The sequence below is a fragment of the Canis lupus genome, chromosome 10 (genome assembly GCF_003254725.2).
Source record: "Canis lupus dingo isolate Sandy chromosome 10, ASM325472v2, whole genome shotgun sequence".
NCBI lineage: Eukaryota > Metazoa > Chordata > Mammalia > Carnivora > Canidae > Canis > Canis lupus.
Genome location: NC_064252.1, coordinates 48,001,873 through 48,024,802, shown reverse-complemented (window position 1 = coordinate 48,024,802; position 22,930 = coordinate 48,001,873). Strand labels below are relative to the sequence as shown.

General features: G+C 39.9%; 1 protein-coding gene across 7 annotated transcripts in view; it reads right to left on the bottom strand.

The window, feature by feature from the left end:
• Positions 1-22,930, bottom strand: part of CAMKMT (calmodulin-lysine N-methyltransferase) — a 405,436-nt gene that overhangs the window by 23,147 nt on the left and 359,359 nt on the right. For all 7 annotated transcript variants that reach the window (XR_003143546.3, XM_049115495.1, XM_025465537.3 and 4 more), the window contains 2 exons: positions 15,718-15,792; positions 8,564-8,627 (listed from right to left, as the gene is read on the bottom strand). Coding sequence is in view for 6 of the 7 variants with exons in the window: in XM_049115495.1 (XP_048971452.1) it covers positions 8,564-8,627; positions 15,718-15,792 (139 nt within the window). In the remaining variant the exon portion in view is untranslated. The remainder of the gene's footprint in view (positions 1-8,563; positions 8,628-15,717; positions 15,793-22,930) is intronic.

Below are 22,930 nucleotides of genomic sequence, written 5' to 3'. Positions count from 1 at the left end.
ATGACATAATCCAATCTCCTTAGTCACCCCAGCTGACCCATGGAGGTTTCTCACTCACCAAATGGGAAGAACAAAGCCTGCCTCCCCCAACCCCGGCAAGTCGTGAAGATCAAATGAGGTGATAAATATGAAAATAATTTGAAAAGCAAGGTTACGTAGATATAGACTAGAAACATCTCCACCACTTAACAGTGTCAGAAAGATTTTATCAGTTCTCTCTCCCTCTCCTTCCCTCCTTTACCTGCAAGAAAATACAGTGATACAGTGTCCTGGACATCAAGTGTGTTTTCATACTGTGTTTACATAGACATGTACACACTCAGGCACATAATTATAGCAGCACCAATCATGCCACCACACTTAAGTTTCTGTCAGCTTTTCCAATATTAATTGCTATCTTCAGGCGTTTTTCAAACTTAACAGCAAAAATTCATTTTGATGTGAAACCAGATATAATACATGGTCTCGGCAGGGGAGCAAAAGTCTTCATCAAAAAAGGGGGGGGGGCGGAAATACTAGTAGGTCATTTTAGTCATCTCTACTAAGAGCTGGTTGCCATTCTGGATTTTTAAATAATGGAAGTTGTTTTATTTTAAAGTCACCTGCAAAAGCGGTCTTACAGTTACAACAGAAGAGTTGATTTTTAATAGGTATTATCTAAGCTATATATCATAATGTTTACGTGGCTGCAGGGCTCTTGGCTGGGCTGCTGTTTACATTTATGAGTACACGCTCCCCATACCTCACCCCCTTGTTGGTCGGGGTGAGCTGTAGGGGGACCAACTAAGCATATGGCAGCCCTCTCCACCCAGACGTCTCTCCTTCTCTAGGTCTTCTTCTAGCTTACCTGTCCTTCCCTAACAACCCTCTAGAACAGCAGCTGCCTCCTCATCACTCTCTACCCTCTTCCCCCTTTTACTTTTGTTCTTAGCGTTCATCACCACTAACACACATTATATCCTTGTTTGTGATTGCCAGTCTCCTCTGGCTGGAATGTACATTTTGTGATGACGGGATCTTCTAATGTTTTATTCACTGCATTTTTCTCAGTGTCTAGCAAACAGTTGACTCTCAATCAGTATTTATTGAGAGAATAAACTAAATCCAGATGTTGAATAATCTGAGAAATGTGAATCTCTGGAATTGCTTATTCTTTAGAAGAGATTTTCTCCAAGAAGCTTTTATAGAGTGAGTAGCTCTGCTGGGATTTCAGAGGGCAGCATTCTGTGCACAATACTGTACCCACAACAAAGACAAAGAGTAAGCAGTAGTTTTAATCTCTAATTACTCAGTTATGGGTTTTAAAATGTTTTCTTTTTCATTTCATTGAATACAGACTCTTTTGAGATGTGAATCAATATTTAGGAGGGACAAATAGTTCATCATCTGTTCATTCAATAAACAGCCACTGAGCGCCAGCATCCACCCCATAAGGAATGGTTTTTAGATTTCCCCGTGTCCTCAGTGGAGCAGGACACACTGGTGCAATCAGAGGAATATGCCTTACAATTTAGGCTGCAAAAAATCAAAACAAGAAAAAAATATATGGATTTCAAATTAGCTCATCACTTTAGAAAAATTATTTTCAATTTACCAAAGCCCAACTTTCTAGGCATTGGAAGTCAGAGAATTATCTTAAACTCAGAATGAACACTCAATTGAATGTAAAATTTTGACTGATGGGCAGAAATTTGAGAGAATTCATTTATCCCTGGAGAGGAGAGACGAGTAGTTCCACTAAACAGCAATGATATTGTTTACATCATGAGCTCACTTGTTGTTATTTTGCTAGACTAATCTATACTCATATATTAAAGGGTGTGTACTTCTGGAAAAAATAAGTATGCTTCAGATTTCTTTTAAAAGGAATATGCTATGCCAGTGAAATGCCTTTATTCCTGTTTCATTTCCAGGCAACCAACTATTAAATACCAATTACATGTTTAAGCTTATGTTTATTTTTTCTTTACCTGGTTTCTGAGATGCCGCCTTCTTCCCTTACATCTCTCTCAACCCCCTTCCCTGGCTTCTCCACCTGCCTCTTGATTGTCAGCGGTCCCCACGGCTCTGCCTACTTTTTCTCCCTGTTCTGTAAAATTCTAGGAAATTGTACCAAAGTCCATGACTTCAGTTCTTACTAATACATCAGCACTCCTGAGTATATATCTGGAGCATTTACCATAGTCCAGGGCCCATCCATGTTTTTAAGGAGCCTGCTAGGTCTAGGAGGATGTTCTGAAAGTACTGTTAACCTATGCCGTCTACAGGGAAACTCAGGACCTTTGGCCCCAAACTCCTTCCCCATCCCACACTGAGTACCTACTACGTACCAAGCCTACGTACCATACCCTTCACCTTCAAACCAAAGCTGGAAACCAGGGAATCATGGCGTTGCCTGTAAAACCCTCCAATGCCACATTCCCCCCCACCTGCATCATTGTCATCTGCCATACATGATTTTCAGACAATGTTCCAGTTGCTTCCAGGGTGACCAGGGAGACCTAGAGAGGAAGTGTTAATCTTACAACCAGTTTAACTACAGCTGCTTCACTTTTAACTGTTTTATAACTGGGGTGATGGCTAAAACTGTTTTGACCAAAGTTTCTGCCATTTAAAAAGGGATCGACAACCACTGGGTAGCTCTGGGAAGGCAGGTGAAGCCCAGCATGACCTGACACATGCCTATATCTGCAGTTCTGGTTCTGGCCATTCCCTCCCGCACTTTGAGCTCCAGGCAGGCCAAAGTCATTGCAGTCCCCCAATTTGTTCCTTTACGGACCCCACTTGCAAACATTCCCTTGGGTGAAATGCTTCTCTTAGCCCTGCTTCTTTGTCTGCCTGGTCATCCCTCCTCATTCTTCAGCATCCAGATTAGACACCCTGTCCCCAGGATGCCTTTGCTGACCACCCCTGGCCTCTACGCTGTGCCTCCCCGCTGTCAGCCACTTCTGCTTTCCACTTCCATGGCTCACCCTTACCTCTGCTATCGCCTTAACCCACGACACGGTCAGGTAACTGCTCGCTTGCTTGTTTCTCACGTTAGACTGTGAGCTCCTTTAGGACAGTATTTTGTATCTTACTCTATCCTCAGGTCCTAGTACAGCATCTGGCATCTGAGAGGCACACAGGAAATGTCTGATGAATGAACTCCTCAGTGAATATCTCCATCTTCAGATCTTCACTATCTCCTAATTGGACAATCCCGAGCACAAGCTGGTCCACGATGGTGCCCTGAGGAGCTTTGCTGCTTTCAAGCTCTCTCTTACTCCATTGCAGCCTCTGTGCTGGCCAGTCGGATCTTTCTAGAACCCACATCTGACTCTACCACTGCTCAAATATTGTCAGTGTCTCTCTATTACCCATATAATAAAGCCCAGTCTCTTCTCAGAGTATCCTCAGCCTTTCATAAAATGGACCCCAAACTAACCTTTTAACCTCTTCTCTTGCCCCTCCCAACCCTAACCCCCAAACCACCCAGATTCTCACACTCCAGCCAGAACAAACTTCTTGTTGACCCTAAAACACAAGATGCTCTATATCTGTGAGCGCTGTACCCTCCTCACCAGGGATGCTACCTTTTAGTCTCCTTCCCTGAGGCTGAGGGTGCCCTTCTCACTATTCAAGACCAAAGTCAAATGCCACTGTCCCTAGAGAAACCTTTCTCAGGCAGTCAGTGACTCATCAATTGCGTTGTGATTCCTGGTAGCTCAAGCACTAATCCGCCTTACTAAACTGAGATTCTCCTAGTGCTCATGATTCATATGCAGACCCACACCTCACATTCCCAGCACAGTGCCAGATAGTAGTTGCTCAACAAATGCTTGTTGCATCACGACAGAGTCCAAACCCCTGAGTATCTCACATTCTATTGAAGATATAAATTAGGAAGATTGCCAAAATGAGTAAGAGCAGCACCATGCTATGACCAAGGGCTGGGCTGTTATAAGCCATTTTGCACTGTCCACTGTGGTTCTACCTGTGTGTGTCTGTTACATTTCCACAACCAGATTATAAATACTTTGGGGGCAGAGGCTCAGCACTATGCACCTGGGCAGACCTTAAGAAAGTACTTTTAGAGCTAGGCCCCTGCTCTGAGGGTCTTAAAACCACCTGGGGACTCTCTATTCCTACAGCTGGGAGAGGCAGGTATGACTGAACACAGAGTCTCACCAAGAACAAGGGAGGATTTTTTGGGGCCTCTGACCCAGAGAGCAGACAGGAACAGAGGGGGCCTCCAGCACCACCTCAGTTCCCCGCCCTGAGCCCACACTCACAAGGCATTTCCCTGAGATAAGCAAAAACAGAGGTTTGTACAGATGTGTGCCGAGATGTTGGATTTTTTTAAAAGGGAAGAAATCTGTCTGGTCTTCCATAATCAGAGTCCATGATTTACATTTATAGCACTCCTTGCATACAGGTGGGGCTCCAGGAATTTGGCATTTAGTTAGGGACTGTTTCTAAAGGTTAAATGAATTCCAAGGTGATATTTTTTGAATTCTTGGCAATTGGTGAGCAGCAACCAGCTGGAGGGCTGTCAACACTGCATCTCCGTCCATCTATTTGTGGTTCTGAGTAAATTCACACTGTCGAGCTGGCTCGGTGTCCTTTCCTGCACCGAAAACCATTTCAGAGGAATATTAGTGGATACCATTTGTTGGTTGTCATTTCCAGGCTAAAGTTCAACTTGCAGGTTGCTGTGGCTGTATTTTAAATTACATTCTGGCCCTCTGATATCAGGCATTGCTGATGTACTTTAAAGAACACAACAGCAGGGGGTCACCTATCAATCATCAGCAACAAGAAGCCACTCACGGGAGGGAAAAAAGGGGAGGGGTTGTGGGGGGAACATTGCTCCTTGGAATAAGTAAATTTTGCTGACCTCATTCCGTTTTTTAGTATCTATTCTTTTCTTCTTACCTTTGGAGTTTGCTAGAGGGTTCCCTGCAGTATTCCGGCAGGAGTCAAGTGTTTTGCAGCTACTCTCAACCAACAAGTTGAGGGAAGTTTCTATTTGGGCCGGTGGTAAACACTAACTGGTGAAATTCGGGGCTCCCTCTTGTGACTTTGCAGCCACAGGTGCCCATGTGGCTGAGGATGTAAGCGCAGCCCTGGGATCTGACAGTGGCACTGGGCCAAGCCAGGAGCCCACTGTGGTGGCTAGGCTCTCTCTGTGGTCTGTCACCCTCCCTGATGAGCCCATTACAGAAATCTGAAAGCAGCAAAATTCCTCCTCTCCACCTACCTATTTTGCTACTGGGTTGTAGCACTCCAGACCACTGATTTGCCTTAGCTAGAAATCAAGGAACTGCACACCCTGAAATGGTGAAGTTCATTTCCTCCCACAGCTCGCCACCTGCAACCTCTTGTTCTTGCACACTAGCAGTCATCTCTCTCATCTTGCTCCATCTGCAGTAGAAAGTATCATCTTCATCCAGGTAGACAGTCCTCTTGGGGCCACTGAGGGACCTGATGCAGGCATGCGGGACGTGGGTGCAGGGGACATGCAGCAGCAGGTGTGTACAGGAGTCACCAACGTTCATGTCAAGAGAATGGTGTGCTTCCCCCCTCCCACCAGCATTTCTGCAAGGAGAATGCCCCCTGTAATTCTGCACTCACCACAGTCAGAAAGTTTCTCTGGTTCTTCTAGGTCACAAGAGCTAACATATATTCAGAGCCAGTCACACTCTAAAGCTTTCCGATGCATTGGCTTGTTCCCTCCCCATTTTACAGATGGGAAACTCAGGCTTCATGAGATGAACCCAGTAGGTGGCAGATCCCAGATCTGAGCCTTAAGCTTTCGGGCTCCAGTGTCCAAGCACAGTTTCCCTCCATAAGGAGGACTTAGAAGAAAATAGGGTGAGAAGGTAGTTCCAGAGCCCGCTAGTATTAATCAGGGACCAGAATTTGGTCCTCCTGTCAGCCAAGTCAAGGTCCTTTTGGACAAGTGTCTCATGTGTATTAACCCTGACAGGGTAACACAGCAATAAGGAAGAACCAGTTTTCATTCTGGCGTGCATCCTGTGTGCCAGGTGCTGTGCTAGGCATTTCCCTAGGTAACTATTTTACATCAGCCCAGATGAAGGACTTACACCTCCCTCACCCTGAGGTAATGAATCTCAGGCTCAGAGAGCCTTGACAGGAAGAGCAGATTTGCCTTGTGTGTGCAGATATTTCTGACTCTTTCCACCCTCCACAGAAACCAGGGCCCTCCTGTGAATCTGAAGCATTTGGCTAGGGTGCAGATTTTCCGGAGCACTCTGAAAACTTGCTGCATTGCCCACTGAATTTGCTGAGCCCTGAATGTCCAGGAACTCAAGATCCACCAATGTTGCCTCTCAACTTGTGGCCTCTTATGGCCCCTACAGCACCAGGGCCATAGCACCATGGAGGAGTTGTCTTGGGCTCAAGAGAACGCTGAAAGCAGCTCTAATTGTAAGGCAGTAAACCTTGAATGTTATCTTGGTCTTAGACTGTGATTTCTCCAACATCTCTAACAAGTAGGGGGAGAGCTTCTAGAAGCAGAACAGCCAGTCCTGAGAGCTTGGAAGAGGAAGGGTTCCGTTTTTGCTCTGGTTACCCCCAGCTCTGGGAACTCTTCCAGTCCGCAGGCACAGGATATGGAGCTGCTGGTGGCCACTGCCAAGTGTGTGTGACCCTTCTATGGCCCACCTGGTGGAGGCCCCAGGAGTGCAAGTGCCCTGCCTCCCCCGAGCTCTCAATGGGGATGAGATTCCTGAGCAGTGATTTCAGTATATCCACGTGCCACTCACAGCTTGGAGTTCCTCTCATATGGTGGGTCTTGTACACCATAGGCTAGAACACCCGGCAGCCTTGTGCATCAGCCATCCTACTCCGGGGCCCTGGCTCTTCTTTCTCCGAGCTAACAGTGTCAGCTGTCACTAGGAGGGCTGCTGTGTGAAGCCACACTCCGGGCAAGGTTTAGGGTTTAATAAAGGGTACAGGAGAGCTGCTAGAGATTCCAGTCCAGTCTGCATTTAGGACTATTCACAGCCTGGACAGTCTTCTATTGTAAATCATTCGAATGACTTACAATAGATCCTAGGTAAATCATGCAAGTCTCTGCAAAATGGAGTATTTGCCACAAATAGGCTTTGAAGGGTGTTGGTGAAGTACAGTTTGTGCCGTGTGAGATCCAGAGTCCTTGAAAGCATTGTACTTTTGTATGATACATTTTCACAGAGGCCTTTACATCCAAGAATCTCCATGCCCTCTCTGAAAATCCTGACCTTGCAAATGCTCACAAGAATCACCCAAGGCTAACAGGAGGGATGAAGAGGCCCCCAATTCCTTCTTCTACCCTCAACTTGGGCTGCTCACTCAACCATGGCTGCAGCCATCAATAGACTGGAGCATGCCCCTTCCTTGCCTCAAGACCTACTACCCGCCTCACAGGGGGAATTGAGAAGGCCAATTTAATTTAATTGATTACCACTTACCAAGCTGTGGTTACTCCTCTGAGAGGCCTATTTAAAGTTTCTGAGCTATATAGAGATAACAAAATAAAAAGCAACAGTGTAAGGCAAAGGACGATTATCAAATTGCTCTGGGGACTTTCAATGTGAAAAAGATATAAAAGAAAGATTGAAAGGTATTAGTCTGGAAGTCTCACCGAGGTCAGAAGACTAGAGCAAACCTTCTTAAAAAGACTTTCGAAACAAAACTTCAGAAAATACTCTCCACACACATGCACACTGCAGCCCTTTCTCAGATAAATATGAGTTCCTGTCTTAGACTGCATTAACATTGTTAACCTATTTTAAATTCCTATGGCACAGCAAGAGTCTTCCATACTTATAAGATTTTTTTTTAAATGCATGAGCTTTAAACTCGTTTTCTTACTTTAAATAGATGTATATTAACTCTCCGGTTAGGCTGCAGGACCTCCTATCTTAGTGTAACAGCCCAACAAAATAAGAGTGGCTACAAACTCTGTAATTTACTCACAGGCATAAATGGATATATAAATGTAAAAATGTGCACAATATTTTATGCCATGCTTGGCTTCATTGTGACCTAATGTTTATAATATGTAAATAATGGCTTCCTTTTAAAGCGAAGAACTTTTAATATACAGATTCATCTGAAGTCCTTTTTCTTTGATATAAACAGAAAGAAAAAGAAAAAAAATATTTTTTTGCAATAAATAAATACCCAATGACAAAGGTTACCATTGAAGGGATTTAAAATGACAGAAGTCAACAGAAAACTTTCAATATCATACTTCTACTTTAATATGAAGATATTGTTATCAAAGGAAAAGACTCAAGAAATTCTTTGATAAAAATAATCTCACACTATCTTTGAAGCGGTTTCATTTATTTTACTACCCACTGTGTTCCTTATCAGAAGGCCAAGGGTAAGAAGTTTCCTAGTTATGATTAGGAAAGAATCTGATAGATCAGAAGACCCAATTGAAGTTGGACATAATAAGTATTAAAGTATTACATGACATTAATCCTGCCATTCCATTACTCTCTCCATCTTTGTGCACAGACTAATTATTCTGAAGCCAGTGTTCAGGAGAAAATAGAAACATACTTACTCTGGGCTGGAGTAATCTCTTTATTGCATCAACAAGGCTTGCTCTGTATTGGTCCAGAAACAGGCTGACATTGAGAAGAGAGCAGAATCCAGATTAAATTGGGTTTCCAAGTTTAATGATACTAATGGAGGTAAGTACAAGGGTAATTACACATGTTTACTCAACACCAAAAAGGGAGAAATTGTTTCCCTCCATTCAAGTGTCTCACTGGAAGAAAAAAAGATTGTGGTCAGTGTTATCCGACCAAAGCCAAGTCATCAACGTGCAATTGGCCAGGATTCACACATGACTGGGCCATGTGTTAGTGTTAAAGGGATAAAGTCTAAGCTGGTGTTTGGGGGAATCATCTGGTTGAGATGAAACACTTCCCATCATTAGAGCCTAGTCTCTGTAGACCTGGGCCATTGGCCCACTGAGGGTACTGTGAGGCCACCCTCCAGAAACAAACACCTGTGATGCCCAAATCACAGAACAGATCTCAGGTGATGATGGTCTTTAGTGACTAAGAACAGTGCTGAGGTCAGACTCAACCAACGACTCAGGAGTAAACAGTTTCAAAAACAAAGACCAGATTTGGGCTAGGTGTCACAGAGACCACAGCAACTCTGGGTTTTTCTCCTTTGACTTTCACATTGATTTTTTTTTCCCCCCACTTCTCTGTGATTTTTCATTTTCCTCCTTTGGTCTTTTGAGAATTTCTATTATTGCTCTGTCACTCCTTTGGTTGGGTCAGTCTGCTTGGGGCCGATTTCCCTTCTCTGGGACTTGTGGGCTAGAGCACTGAGCAGCCTTGTGCATCAGTCATCCCATGAGGGGCCTCCATGGAGCCCCCTATCCCCCACCCCTTCTAATGCTGCAGTTTGCTGTAGGACCCTACTCCTCATATAGCATGAGTAAGTACCACCTATTCTAGGGCCCTGCCTCACCTTATCTGAGCTAAGGGTGACTATCTGCTGTTAGTAGGAGGGCTGCCATATGGAGTCACACTACAGGCAAGTGGGGAGTACAGTGTAGGGTTTAACAGCACTCCGACTCTGACCTTTCTGCTATATGTGAGGTCTCCACAAAAGGCCTCAGTTTTCCTGGTCAGTAAAGGCCCACCTATTTAGAAAAAAAAAAAAAAAAAAAGGCCCACCTATGTGGCTGATATGGCCATCACATCGATAATATATATTAGCTGACAAATATTTGTTGAATACCTACTATATACTATGAGCTGTTTCAGGCCCTGGAGACAAGCTAGGAATAAAATAAAGAGCTTCTGGTCTCTATTCATTTATGCGCTGCAAGTGCTAGCACAACATATACACCTAGAAGGAACTCTGTAAGTACCTGCTCACTGGCTGACTAGCAGATCAACATGGTCCTTGAAATCAAGCAGCCTATGTAGAGTGTTGGTTTCAGTGACCCTAAAACAGGGTGTACACACTCCTTTACTGGTATTAAGGAAGAATAAACGCTTAGGTAGGAATGTCTCACCAATCCAGTTCTTTCCCAACTCTCTCTCTTTTTTAAAAAAATATTTTATTTATTTATCCATGAGACAGAGAGAGAGACACACACACACACAGAGACATAGGCAGAGGGAGAAGCAGGATCCTGGGACCCTGGGATCACACTCTGAGCTGAAGGCAGATGCTCAGTCACTGAGCCACCCAGGCGTCCATTTTCCAATTCTCTCATTTGAGAAAGAGGAGTGGGGATAACAGTTTATGAGAATTTGCCAAGAAGTCAGTGCTTGGGTTCAACTACGGTGTGTTCGCTAAAAGATTCTTCTATAAAAGGATGTTTTGAGCAATGGAAAAAGAATCCTTTCAAGATGAGTTAGAAATCATGTCTAGAATGGGAACCTTATCCCACTCCATCCATCAACCAGGATAACCTGACAATGCGCGAGGGGAAAATTTTCGTATCATTCCATTAAAAAATACTTAAATCTTAGAGTGTAGAATGTATCTGATTCAAATGCCTGTAAGTCATACTAATTGGTGATTAATAATCATTAAGGGTTGATGAGAAAGGACTCAAAATCTGTGTGGTTTTTAAAGTTTTCAGGACTATATACCTTACTCTTTAGTGCAGTGATACTATCTTAAACTTTAATAATTAAGCATCCTGTTGTATGTGTGTGTATTTTTTAAGATTTTATTTTTAAGTAATCTCTACACCCAACATGGGGCTTGAACTCACAACCCTGAAAGCAAGAGTTGCACACTCCACCAACTGAGCCAGCCAGGTGGCCCTCTGTTTTTTTTTTTTAAGAAGACTAATTGCTGTAGGAAAATCTGTCAGTTTCTCAGGCCTGCTGGAGAGCTGGCTGGTTGGGATATACAACATTAAGCAAAAGAGCAGTCTTCAGTTTATACCTGTGCATCCTATAGGATGCACAGCAATTTCTGTCACCAATAAATAATCAGCCCCTTAAAAACCGAGCTTAAAACGTAATCTTATAAAGAACAACAGTCAACATTGGTGACGTGACAAAGATATTAACATTGCAGCTCACTGGAGAATGTGACTTAAACACTCAAGCACCCATTCCAAACACAGTTGTTTGAATGGTGATGTTGTCTACTCCATCCTTCCAAATTAAATTTCCTCAAAGCAATTTCTATCATTCTTGAATAAGCCTTTATTCCCAGCAAGCTCACCTTTCTACTTACCTCTGATGCAGAATTTATAATGCTTTGTAGGATATGTCATATGAGCAATTTCAATGTGCTTTAGTGGGAATGATACATAATCTGAAAATTCACCCCTTAAATAAGTCCTAATGGGCTCAGAGAACAACAGTAGCTTAAGTGGATCTACTTAAAAAAGGCTGAGTGGGTCACTGATTAGAATGGAGATAGCATTTCAACTCTCCCTTCCGTTACTGATCAAAATACATGGACAGTCAGTCTAGTTTGGCCATTAAAACACACACACACACACACACACACACACACACACACACACACGACCCTCTATGTAATGGACTTGTGGAATCAACTTGCTTTGTTCCATTGATCTGAATCACAGATTTCTCGACAAAGGGAAGGTACCGGGCCACCACTTTCCCTGCCTCCCATAGGGTCAGTCAGAGTTTTACGCAGAGCGCAGGCATCTACTTCTCTACTCAGAGGGAAATAAATTAGTGTAGCCGACAAAGAGGCATTTCTCTGGGAGCATCCACAGAAAGGAGACCTCTGTGTAATCTTTAAGGTGATATGTGAAGTTAAATTCCTTGTTGTAGATTTAACTTGCAGCAGAAGAATGGCCTCTAACAGTTTTTATCCACTGATGGTTGGGGAGCCGGGGACTGATGGAGGTTCTGATCTCCCTTGGGGCTCTCACCCAGAGGGCCCCGATCTCTGGCAGTCTGTTTATCTTCTCTGGGACTGAATTTTAGGTATGAGGTGAAAGGACTGGCTGCATTCGTGTTAAAGGGTTTTTCAGGTGTAAAGGTGGTGATTTAGAACTATCCATGATCACAGCATCTGGAAGAAAATGAAGATATTCCAGAGGCTGTTTTGAGAAAAAAAAAATTCTTCCATAAAAATACCTTAAACACCAAACTTTTTTCATAATTTAGAAAGACAAAAAAAAAAAAAAAAAAAAGAAACAATCCACTATATGTAGTGTAAAAATGCTAAGGGAGCCAGTGAGGTGGTGTAACCTTCCCCTGCCACTATGTCTCTCCGCCTTAAAGTCTCAGACTGTGTGTGCAGACATGGTGTGGACTGTCCTGCAGACCTAGCTCAATCATTGTGTCAGGCTATGGATGGCATTTCAGACCTGCTTTCCAAGCTTTTAGATAATTCCTATGTATGGAATCATTTTTTTTATTTTTGCAGAGCTACAATAAACTGGAAGGCCATCAAACATACACTGAAAGCATTCATTGGATTAAAAAAAAAAAAAAACACAACATCTTACTTCCAGACTCTTAGATAATTGTGATTGAACAGGAGTGTAGAAAGGCAGGCTGAAAATTAACAATCACTTGCTATTCTCAACTCAGCAAGGACCGGGCTGGACTGCATTCCAGCAGAAAGGAACGCTTCTATGGAATTCGATGTTAAATAAGTCAACCAAGGAACTTAATAGGCAGGTTTTTTCCTATACCTGTGGTTGAATATTCTAATATTTTGATGTTTGTCAACAGCATCCTTTGCAGGTGTGGCTGTACCTCGATTTTTCCTTCTGTTTATTTCAAAGTTGACATTTTACAAGTTATTTAGGAACTGTTGAACCATGAAACTATATTTCATTGTCAAGTATGCTGAAAGGTGAAATAATGACTAGCTTTCACAGTTTGCCTCTTTATTTTATAATCTAGTTGAGCTCCTAAATGTAGATGTGAACTAAGAAGACTGTCTTTTCTGGGAAATAAGTTATTTCCCCCATAGCCCACGGGTTTATGAATGTTTGAATGTAAATATATGAATATATGAATGATTTAAAAACATAAACATATCACCCGCTCGTTGTAATCATGTGCATTTTACTTGAACCACAATGTGGGTTTGGAATAGGTTTGTGAATAGAGCTTGTTTTCATGTAAATGGGATCAAGCAGTACCAGTGGTTAGCTATTCAGAGAATCAGACAATGCCACCCTTGCTGGAAATGCTTCAATAAGGAATTTAATCCATGTACCTAATATTTGAACTCCAACTCTTGCTTCATATTCCTATGGCCTAATCCAGATCTCATTGACTGACAATAACCAAAGGGTGGTGTGAGACAGTGTGATCTATTTATGTGTGGCACCTATTTCTGCCACCGAGTATTTCAGGTTTCATCTTGGAGGTAGTGTCTAAAGAGAGGGTTTTTTGTTGTTGTTTTTATTCCCCTCCTCTGTGACACTGTAAAAAAAAAAAAAATGCAGCATAGTCTGCCTGCCTGTCCCTAGAAACAGCACCCACAGAATAACTGACAGAGAGACACCAAATTGACAGGACATAAAGAGCGCCCAGAGTCTGTGCTTCACTGCTTTGCGCACAACATGCATATTATAAATATCACCGTGCTTTCTAAGTTTCTAAGCAGCTTACCCATCCCTGTGAATATGAAGAGAGACCATTACCAAAGCATTTCTTTTGGAAATAATATCAGCATTGCAGTGAGAGTAGCTTAATGTTTCACATTTACAAATGGGAAATTATAAACAGCCTGACATTCTGGCACTTACAACACCAGGGGGAAAAAAACCCAACTTAACACCTCACGCATAGAAAAGCCATTTATAAAATAAAACTTGGGTGTACTTAATTCATTTGAATCCGTAAATTCTCACATAGCTACTAAATGTGTGTGTGTGTGTGTGTGTACATCTAACATTGTACTGCGTTATGTATTTGTAATGAAAGTCTTCACTGAATATGCATTATGTATATCAGTTGTACGTGACCCTGTTGTTCGCTAGGGAAAAAAGACTATTTCTCAAACATGTTGTGTGGCTATTTTTAACCTCACCGAGAACATTAATCAGAAAAGAGCTTAAATCTTACTTCCTCTGCTTGTCTTTCTGGTACAAACAGGATGACATGGTGTGAGTGTCCATAACACAAGGTCTGACAAAGCCAGGCTGTTCTGATATTTTTGTGAAGGACACATTTAAACTCGAATCTCCTAGCCAGAGCTGACTTTCTCCACATGTCGAGCCCACGGGTGCAACCCTCATCTAAACCTCCAAGAAGATGCTGCCCTCCTTCCTTCTTTCTGCTGCTCTCTGATCTGACTTTCATGCTTAATCTGATCTGATCCTGCCAGCATTATCTTCATCTGTGCAATGAAACCTGGAGGATCCTTTCTCATATTTGGTGAGGAGAGGCATTTACTAAATTACTTGTTCAAATCATATGGTGAGGTCTTAGCTCCTTATTTTTGGATTAGGTGAGGGATATAGCATTAGGCACAATATCAATGATTAGTCCAAAAGCTGTTTTTCCCTCTTTGGGTGCAAGGTTTTTCCGAAATTGGGTGCAAAGACACTAAAAGGGCCATGGAAAGCTAGAAAATCTCAGCTAGAAATAGAATAGGGCACTTATTTTCCATGGGGAAGTATTTTTCAGAAGAAAAAAAAAAAAAGAAAGTAGATCTGATTCCAGTGACTTACAGAGAGGAGTTACCTATTGAAAGTCTTAATTTTAAAATAAGAATAGTAATGACTGCTTGAAAATCTCATTTAACTCCCCTTGAGGGAAGTCATCTATCTCCAGGTTCTGGATCTTATAATTGGGTTGATCAATACAACAGAACTTCTTCAGAATCTGAACTTGTTGTGTTTTCAAGTCTCAAGTGTTGTAAAAACATAATGAAACTACAAATAAGATCTTACTCTTCCCGGGGAAAATATTTTTGAACTGTCAATGTTTCCATATGCTGAAATAGTTATTATTCAACACGCATGAAGGAAATACCTAAGATTATTTGAGATAATTATTAAGGTTTGATACATATTTATCCTGTAACTTAGGATCAGACTTCATTGACAGTAAGTAGACTGAGCCAAACAAGAAGACAAAATATCTAATGTAAATTATTTTTAAAAAGCAGGCACCTGACAGAGATTTTAATGTTATTTGCATAACAATAAAATGTAATGTTATAATTCCTGTTTTGCGTATAATTAAATATCTTAATTGAAGACACTGAAAATTTAGATAGCAAACATACATTTTAAGAAAAGATATTTCCCCAAAGATATTGCACAAATGGATTGGTTTGTCGGAGCATATATGTGTGTGTACACACATGTACCTATATTCCCTTATATCAATAGTCAGATCTCTCCTAAGAAGTAAGCTAATTGAGCTGTTTGTGTTGATAAACTCCTTTTTCTCCAGACTATTCCTCTCCGAGCCATAATTATTTGCAATTTGCCTAAGTCGTCCATTTACTGATACGTCAAGCATGAAACAGAGGCAATTCCAGAAAATGGAAATGCTTCTCAAAATCAATCTTTGGGAAATAATGTGGTAGAAGTTACTGTGTGATAGAAGACTACCTTATAACTGTCACATGGAGATGAATATTAATTTGTTGAGGTTAAGGTGGCTTTGTGCTTCATTTGTTGACTTTGCTTAGCCGTCAGCAAAGCAGCACAGCCCAATTACTCCAGCAAAGCTATTTTTCCTAACAGGACTTTTATGATTTTTATGTACTTACCAGTCAGCACACATAACAATGCCAAAATGTCCTTCCAGTTGAGAGACATCTGTCTCATTATCCCATCGTAAAACGCTTGAGGAGAAAAAGATTTTTAAAAATCATACTTAGGTTTTTTTTTTAACTTTTGATTTTGAGCTATTAACATTATTTTTTGTGGCACTTGAAATTATTTAAAAGGTATATACAAATTATTTCAAAAGGTATAATAAAAAAAAAAACTAGGGATGGAACTGTCTGCTCTGTATTTTATTTAACCTTCAAATCCAGAAGAGGAGAATTCTCTATTTATATATAATAGTTAAGCTTGTGCTAGTTTTTATGTTTTTTTTTGGTAGATGAACCCAGGAAAAATATCTTATTTTTACTGTAGCCATTACAGTGAGTCTAGACTCTTAACATCAATGAGGTACATATTGAGATCAAAGTATTCCCCATCTGACTGGAATACAAATTCATAAAAAATAAATGATGTGAAACTTGGTGTATATCTATTTTGCCTGGCATGTCAGTTGCATTTCTTAGTGATGAAATGAGCGATCTGGCAAGATAGATGAAAAGAAAAGCCAAATTTCATTTGGTAGTTTTCAGGTTTTAGGCATATTTTAAAATTCACCCATCCTGACACTCAGTCTCCCAGAAGAAGATCAGGTTTTCAACCTCATATTAACAACAATAATTAATAACCATATTTAAAAATTCTAGTTGTGCTTATAAAGCTAATGAAAGATTTTAAGTTACTTTTATTTTTTTTAAAGATTTTATTTATTTATTCATGAGAGTCACAGGGAGAGAGAGAGGCAGAGACACAGGCAGAGGGAGAAGCAGGCTCCATGCAGGGAGCCCAATACGGGACTCAATCCCGGGACTCCAGGATCACGCCCTGGGCGGAAGGCAGGTGCTTATAACTGCTGAGCCACCCAGGCGTCCCTTAAGTTACTTTTAATAATAATTGTGATGATTAGCATTTTACCATATTAAAATATTTTAACGATTCCTTCCTCCACACCAAAACTGATTTGCAGTGCTATTTTTCAAAGTAAAATTGTGCTCCTATTTTCTATTTTGATTATTATTTTAAACCAAACTGAATAAGCACATCTCATCCTGTCCAGTTATATTTGCTTATCTGGGTTCTTTATTTCTTCCACATCTTCCTGAGGTGAAAAGCCAAATGTTTAAAAAAAAAAAAGTCTTATTTTGGTAAGTCCAAAAGTTCTTCCCAGGTACACTAATATACATTAACAGTAGTGAATTTCTTAAGGTAGAAAAGATTAAACACATCACCATGAAAATATTTATGCACACTGAGCATCAGTTACCCATTAACTTATTCAAATTATTGTTACTGAGCACCTACTATGTGGCAGGCCCTGTGCTGGGCCATAGGCTATGCCTTCTTGATGGTAGCCTAGAAGGACATGTGGACGCATAAGCCCATAATTCTGATACTGTGTCCTATGTGTTGTGTAAGCATTATAGACTCAGAGCTCCAGGAGGACTTTCCAGAAGAATCTGTCATCCTGTGACACTTGGACAAGCTTTATAAATTAATTCTACTGTTGTACTTGCTTCGGCCCACTGGAGAGCCAAGGATTGGAGGAAACCAGGAAAACTCTAAGAGATTAATGCTTTCTTTGTTTTTAGATTAATTCCTCAGAAACTCCATGCACCTAGGGAGAATGGGACAGAACCAATACCAACTTATATGGAAACACTGAGGCCTCCCATGTGGCTGGGACTCCAGCTCAGTGGGAAACCAGGCCTATTCAGCTCCTGTCAAAGACCTAAGAGTCTTAAAGAGTTTCTACATGAACAAGCTGGTTTAGAATATAGCTCTATAACTGACTTTTTCAAATCATCAAAGTAATGGACCCATCACACAAATTTTGGGAAAAAGAGAAAAGTGTTAAAATTCCTCATAATCTTATCATTCTGTAAACTATTATTCAGAAAATGTTTCTAATACATAAGTAATTACTAAAGCACACGAAACAAAGTGTCGGAAATCCTGTGGTGGATACTGGATATTGGATTCCTGAGGTGCTTCAGCCTCTTGATTCAACAAAGACAAACTGGAGAGATGAGGGTCTAGGCAGCAACTGGCTATGGATTACTACAGCAGATTGAACAAGAGTGATTCTAAGGAAACTGAAATGCTTGGCTTTGCCATGTGGATCACAACACATTCCCAAAAAGCATTTTTTTCTAGTTCTAATGAGGCTTATGACTATGCTGTCACCATAACCATAAGCACATGACAAAGAGTGGTGTATAGAACAGAGTCTAGCTTTGGTGTGACAGACACACCACACCTAAGTTCAAACTTCGGTTCCTTCCTTGGCTGGTTGTGTGAACTTGGGAGTCTGCCTTCCCATCTGTAAAATGGAGATAACAATGGCCACCTTCTTGAACACTCAGAGAGCACCATTCACATTGTATTCTGGATTTGTGGTGTACACGTAGTATACAGTGAGAAGGCTGCCCCCTGGAGCTGTGCAATCCCAAGGGCTTCTATCTCAGAAGGCAATGGGTGATGGTGACTTCAAAATTCAAGGAGTTGGTCCTTTCACCTCTTCTTTTCCAATGACCTTACCCTCCACCCTTCTCAGATAACTTACATGATGATCATCTAGAGCAATACTTTAGTTGTGGAGAAGGATCAGATTTCTGTTGTTTTATCCAATCTGTTACAGACTGACAGTTTTATAAGATACAACAAATATTAATAGCAAATGAGATTTTAAAATTCAAGACATTCTAAACACAAGTCCACTGATCAGATGATTGGATATCACAGTAGTGCTCCTAAACATTTACTTTCAATTTCTGAACTCACCTCATTGATCAGTAACAAGCAGTTCATAGATTAGTTGCAGTGTATGGCCTATTTGTTAAGTAGCACTGTTCTAGACTTTGTCTTTATGAATACCCGAAACCCTGACCTACCCTTTCACAGCTCATCCCTTCCAGAAGGTACTCTAATCCCAACCATTCTTCAGTCCCACTGGCCAACAATCTGCTAGTCCCATCACCATGTCCCTATCTCTCTTCCATAATGTTTATCTTCCCTCTTTACACAGCTCACATCCCACAGCCAATCATCTTAATTACTCCTTTGCATACACTCTCTACTCCTTTTTCCCTTTCTTACTTCCTCCTATCTATAAAATCTAACCCTCTGCCTGTTCTGAGGCTGCACCTGTGCACCTGAGTGTGGGTAGAGAAAGCTCAAATGCATCATGATTGGATTTGCTTTAAATTCATGACAATGAACCTCAAGTGGACCCTTGATGAGGTCTGGCAGTTAGAATTAGACTTTTTTGTCCACTTACTTATCCGCCCCATCCCCCATCTCCCAGGTTGCTATTTTGTACTACTTTCTCTGTTTCCAAGTTCTAACACTTCCTTTCTCATCCTGACTTTCGGCTGACGATCTTGTTTCATATTTTACTGTCAAAATTGTAGGTATCAGATGAGAACTTCTACAAACTCCCACCACTACAGTTTCGCTCCTAATAGCATCTTATCTATATACTCTGCCCTCCTGCCTGTTATCATAGATGAATTAAAGATACCATACCCCTATCTAAAGGTAGTACCTCCTCTTATACACTAGAGCCTTTTCATCTACTCTAGGATATGGCTCTAGAAATTCTCCCTTCTCTATCCTATAGTATCACTTTTTTCCTCTGTACTGCATTGTTTCCATCATTATTCAAACATGCAGTTATTTTCTCACTCTTATAATATCCTCTCTTGACTCTATTTACCTCTCCAGTTATTACTCCCTTTCCCAACTCCCCTTCTGCAGGAAAAAAATCTGTAAAGAAGTCATATAAATTCTTTATTTTCAATTCAACTTCACAATTCATAGGGTACTGGTTAGATGGGTCTTGTTTCAGTAGGGGAGAATAATTAGTGCTAGACTAAATGCTGCCCTGGTCCTGTCTAACAAATCTTAAAAGCAAGACCCAAAAGGATCAAATAATTTCAAAATAACTTAACTGTGACCCTGAACAAAATTCAGAAACATTTATAGGAATACAAAAACATTCAGAATCCAACAAAGTAAAATATAAAATAATTGGGAGCACCTGGGTGACTCAGTCAGGTATGTTCAATTTTTGATTTTAGCTCAGGTCATGATCTCAGGGTTGAGAGACTGAGCTTGTGTTGGGCTCTGTGCTGGGTGTAGAGCCTGCTTGGGATTCTCTCTCTCCTCCCTATGCTCCTCCCCATATCCTCTCTAAAAAACTATCTAGCATATAATCAAAGATTACCAAGCATGCAAAAATTGAAATAATACAATCTATAATGAGACAAATCAAACAACTAAAACTGGACTAAACCTAACACAGATGTTAGAATTAAGACAAGAGTGTTAAAATAGTTACCATAATGATATTCACTGTATTTAAAGAAATGAATAGAGACAAGAAAGATACTTTTAAAGTCCCAAATTAAAATTCTGAAGATGAAAACAACAATGTCTGAGAGCAAAAATACACTAAATGGAATTAATAGCAGATTAGACATTTCAGAAGAAAAGATAAATGAACTGGAAAACAAAGCAATAGAAACCATACAAAGTGAAATATAGATAGGGACAAAGAATAGAAATAAATTAAAAGAGGATCAGTAAGTGAGCTGTGGGGCAAATTTAAGTGATCAATATATGTGTAATTGGAGTCCCCAAAGAACAGAAGAGGGAGAGATCCAGAAAAACTATTTCCAAAAATAATGGCTGAAATGTTTTCAAATTTAATGAAAACTATTAACCCACAGATCAAGAGATTTCAAAAAACTTCAAGCATAAGAAACATGAAGAAAACTACATGGTACAAATAATTTAATCAAATTGTCCAAAAGCAATCATGAAGAGAAAATCTGTAAAGCACCCAGAGGAAAAGAGAAACACATTACATATAAATAAAGATAAGGACAATAGCATATTTCTTGTGAGTAATGGAGGCAAGTCAGAGACAGTGGATTGATATCTTTAAAGTCTGAATGGAAAATAAAAATCCTGTCAACCTAGAATTTTATAGCCAGTTTAAAATGTTTTTTCCCCTCAAAAGATGAAATCGATGTTTTTAGACATATAAAAGCTGAAAGAATTAATCACCAGCAGATCTACATTATAAGAAATGTAAAGAAAGTCCTTTAGGTGGAAGAATTATCATACCAGACAAAAATATGGATCAACAGAAAGAAATGGTGAGAACCAAAAATTGTAACTACATGGGCAAATATATAAGATTTTTTTCTTATTATTTAACTCTTTGAAATATAATTGACTGGTTAAACAAATAACAAGTACTGTGGGGTTTATAACATATATATAAGTAAAATATAGGGCAATAGCATTAAGACTGGGAGGGGAGTAGTAGAAGTATATTATGATAAGGTTTTTATAGTGTAGATGAAGTAGTACATTATTTGAGGATAGACTGTGATAAGTTAAAGATGTATACTATAAAACCTAAAGCAACTACTAAACACAATTACAGCTAATATGTCAACAAAACAGATAAAGTAGAATAATAAAATATACTCATTTAATCAAGTGAGGCAGAGAAAGATGAAAAGAAGATGAATAGATGGAACAGAAAACAAAAAAACAAAATGATTTAAATTTAACCATATCAGTACTTGCACTAAGTAAAAATGGTCTAAATGCCCCAATTAAAAGGCAAGAGTGTCAGATTAGATTAAAATGCTAGATGGAAGTATGGAGCTTACAGCAAATGTATTTTAAATGTGAAGCACAAATAGGTTAAAACCAGCAACACTAGTCAAAAGAATGCCAGAGTGGCCATATGAATGTCATACAGTAGATTTCAGAGCAAAGAATGTTCCTCGTTGTAAAAAGGATCACATTATAATGTTAAAAGACCAATTCAAGAAGCAGACATAACACTTCTAAATGTTTATGAACTGAATAACAGAGTTTCTAAAGTGAAGCCGAAATGGGTATTTCTGCAAGAAAGCAGACAAAATCACAATTATAACGAAAGATTTCATTACTCCTCTTTCTTTCATTTTTAAAGATTTTATTTATTTATTTCATGAGAGGCACAGAGAGACAGAGACACAGGCAGAGGGAGAAGCAGGCTTCTCATGGGAGTCCGAAGTGGAACTCGATTCCAGGACTCCAGGATCATGCCCTGAGCTGAAGGCAGACGCTCAACTACTGAGCCACCCAGGCATCCCTCAATACTCCTCTTTCAATAACTAATTGAAACAGACAGAAAATAACCAGTTATAGATGACCTTAGCAATGCTATAACCAACATGACAATTGATATTTATAGAATATATATATAGATATATTATAGATATATATATATATTTATATTTATAGCAGAATATACCTTTTTTTTCCCCAACTAGATATGGAGCATTTATCAAAATATACTATTTCTGGGTTATATTTTAACTTTCAACAAATTTAAAAGAATTCCAGTCATATAAAAATATGTTCCCTGGGGTGCCTGGGTGGCTCAGTTGGTTAAGTGTCTTGACTCTTGGTTTTGGCTCAGGTCATGAACTCAGAGTTGTGGGATCAAGTCTCGTGTCAGGCTCCATATTCAACGTGGAGTCTGCTTGTCCCTCTCCCTCTGCTTCTCCTCCTTGCTCTCTCTTTCTCTTTCTAAAGTAAATGAATAAAATCTTTAAAAAAAAGTTCACTGGACACTATGGAATCAAATTAGAAATCAATATACTCTGTAAAATCTCTAAGTATTTGGAAAATAAATAATACACTTATAAATAACCTAGCATTCAAAAAAGAAATAAAAAAGAAACTGAAAAATATTTTTAATTGAATTAAAATGAAAATACAACATATAAAATTTGTGGGATGCCACTAAAGCAGTGCATAGAAGGAAATTAATAGCACTAAATGCCTATATCAGAAAAGAAAGGTCTAAAAAAAAAAAAAGAAAGAAAGAAAAGAAAGGTCTTAAAGCAATAGACTCAGCTCCCAGCTAAATAAACAAATAAACAAAAAAGAGAAGTTAAAATCAACATAGCCAGAAGGAAGGAAAGAAAAGGAATAAAAATCAGTGTAACTGGAAGAAAGGATTAGAACAGAAATAAATGAGCTACAAAGCAGAAACATAACAGAAAAATCACTGAAACTAAACACTGGTTCTTTGAGAGGAGCAATAAAATTGATAAACCTCTAGCCAGACTGACTAGGAAAACA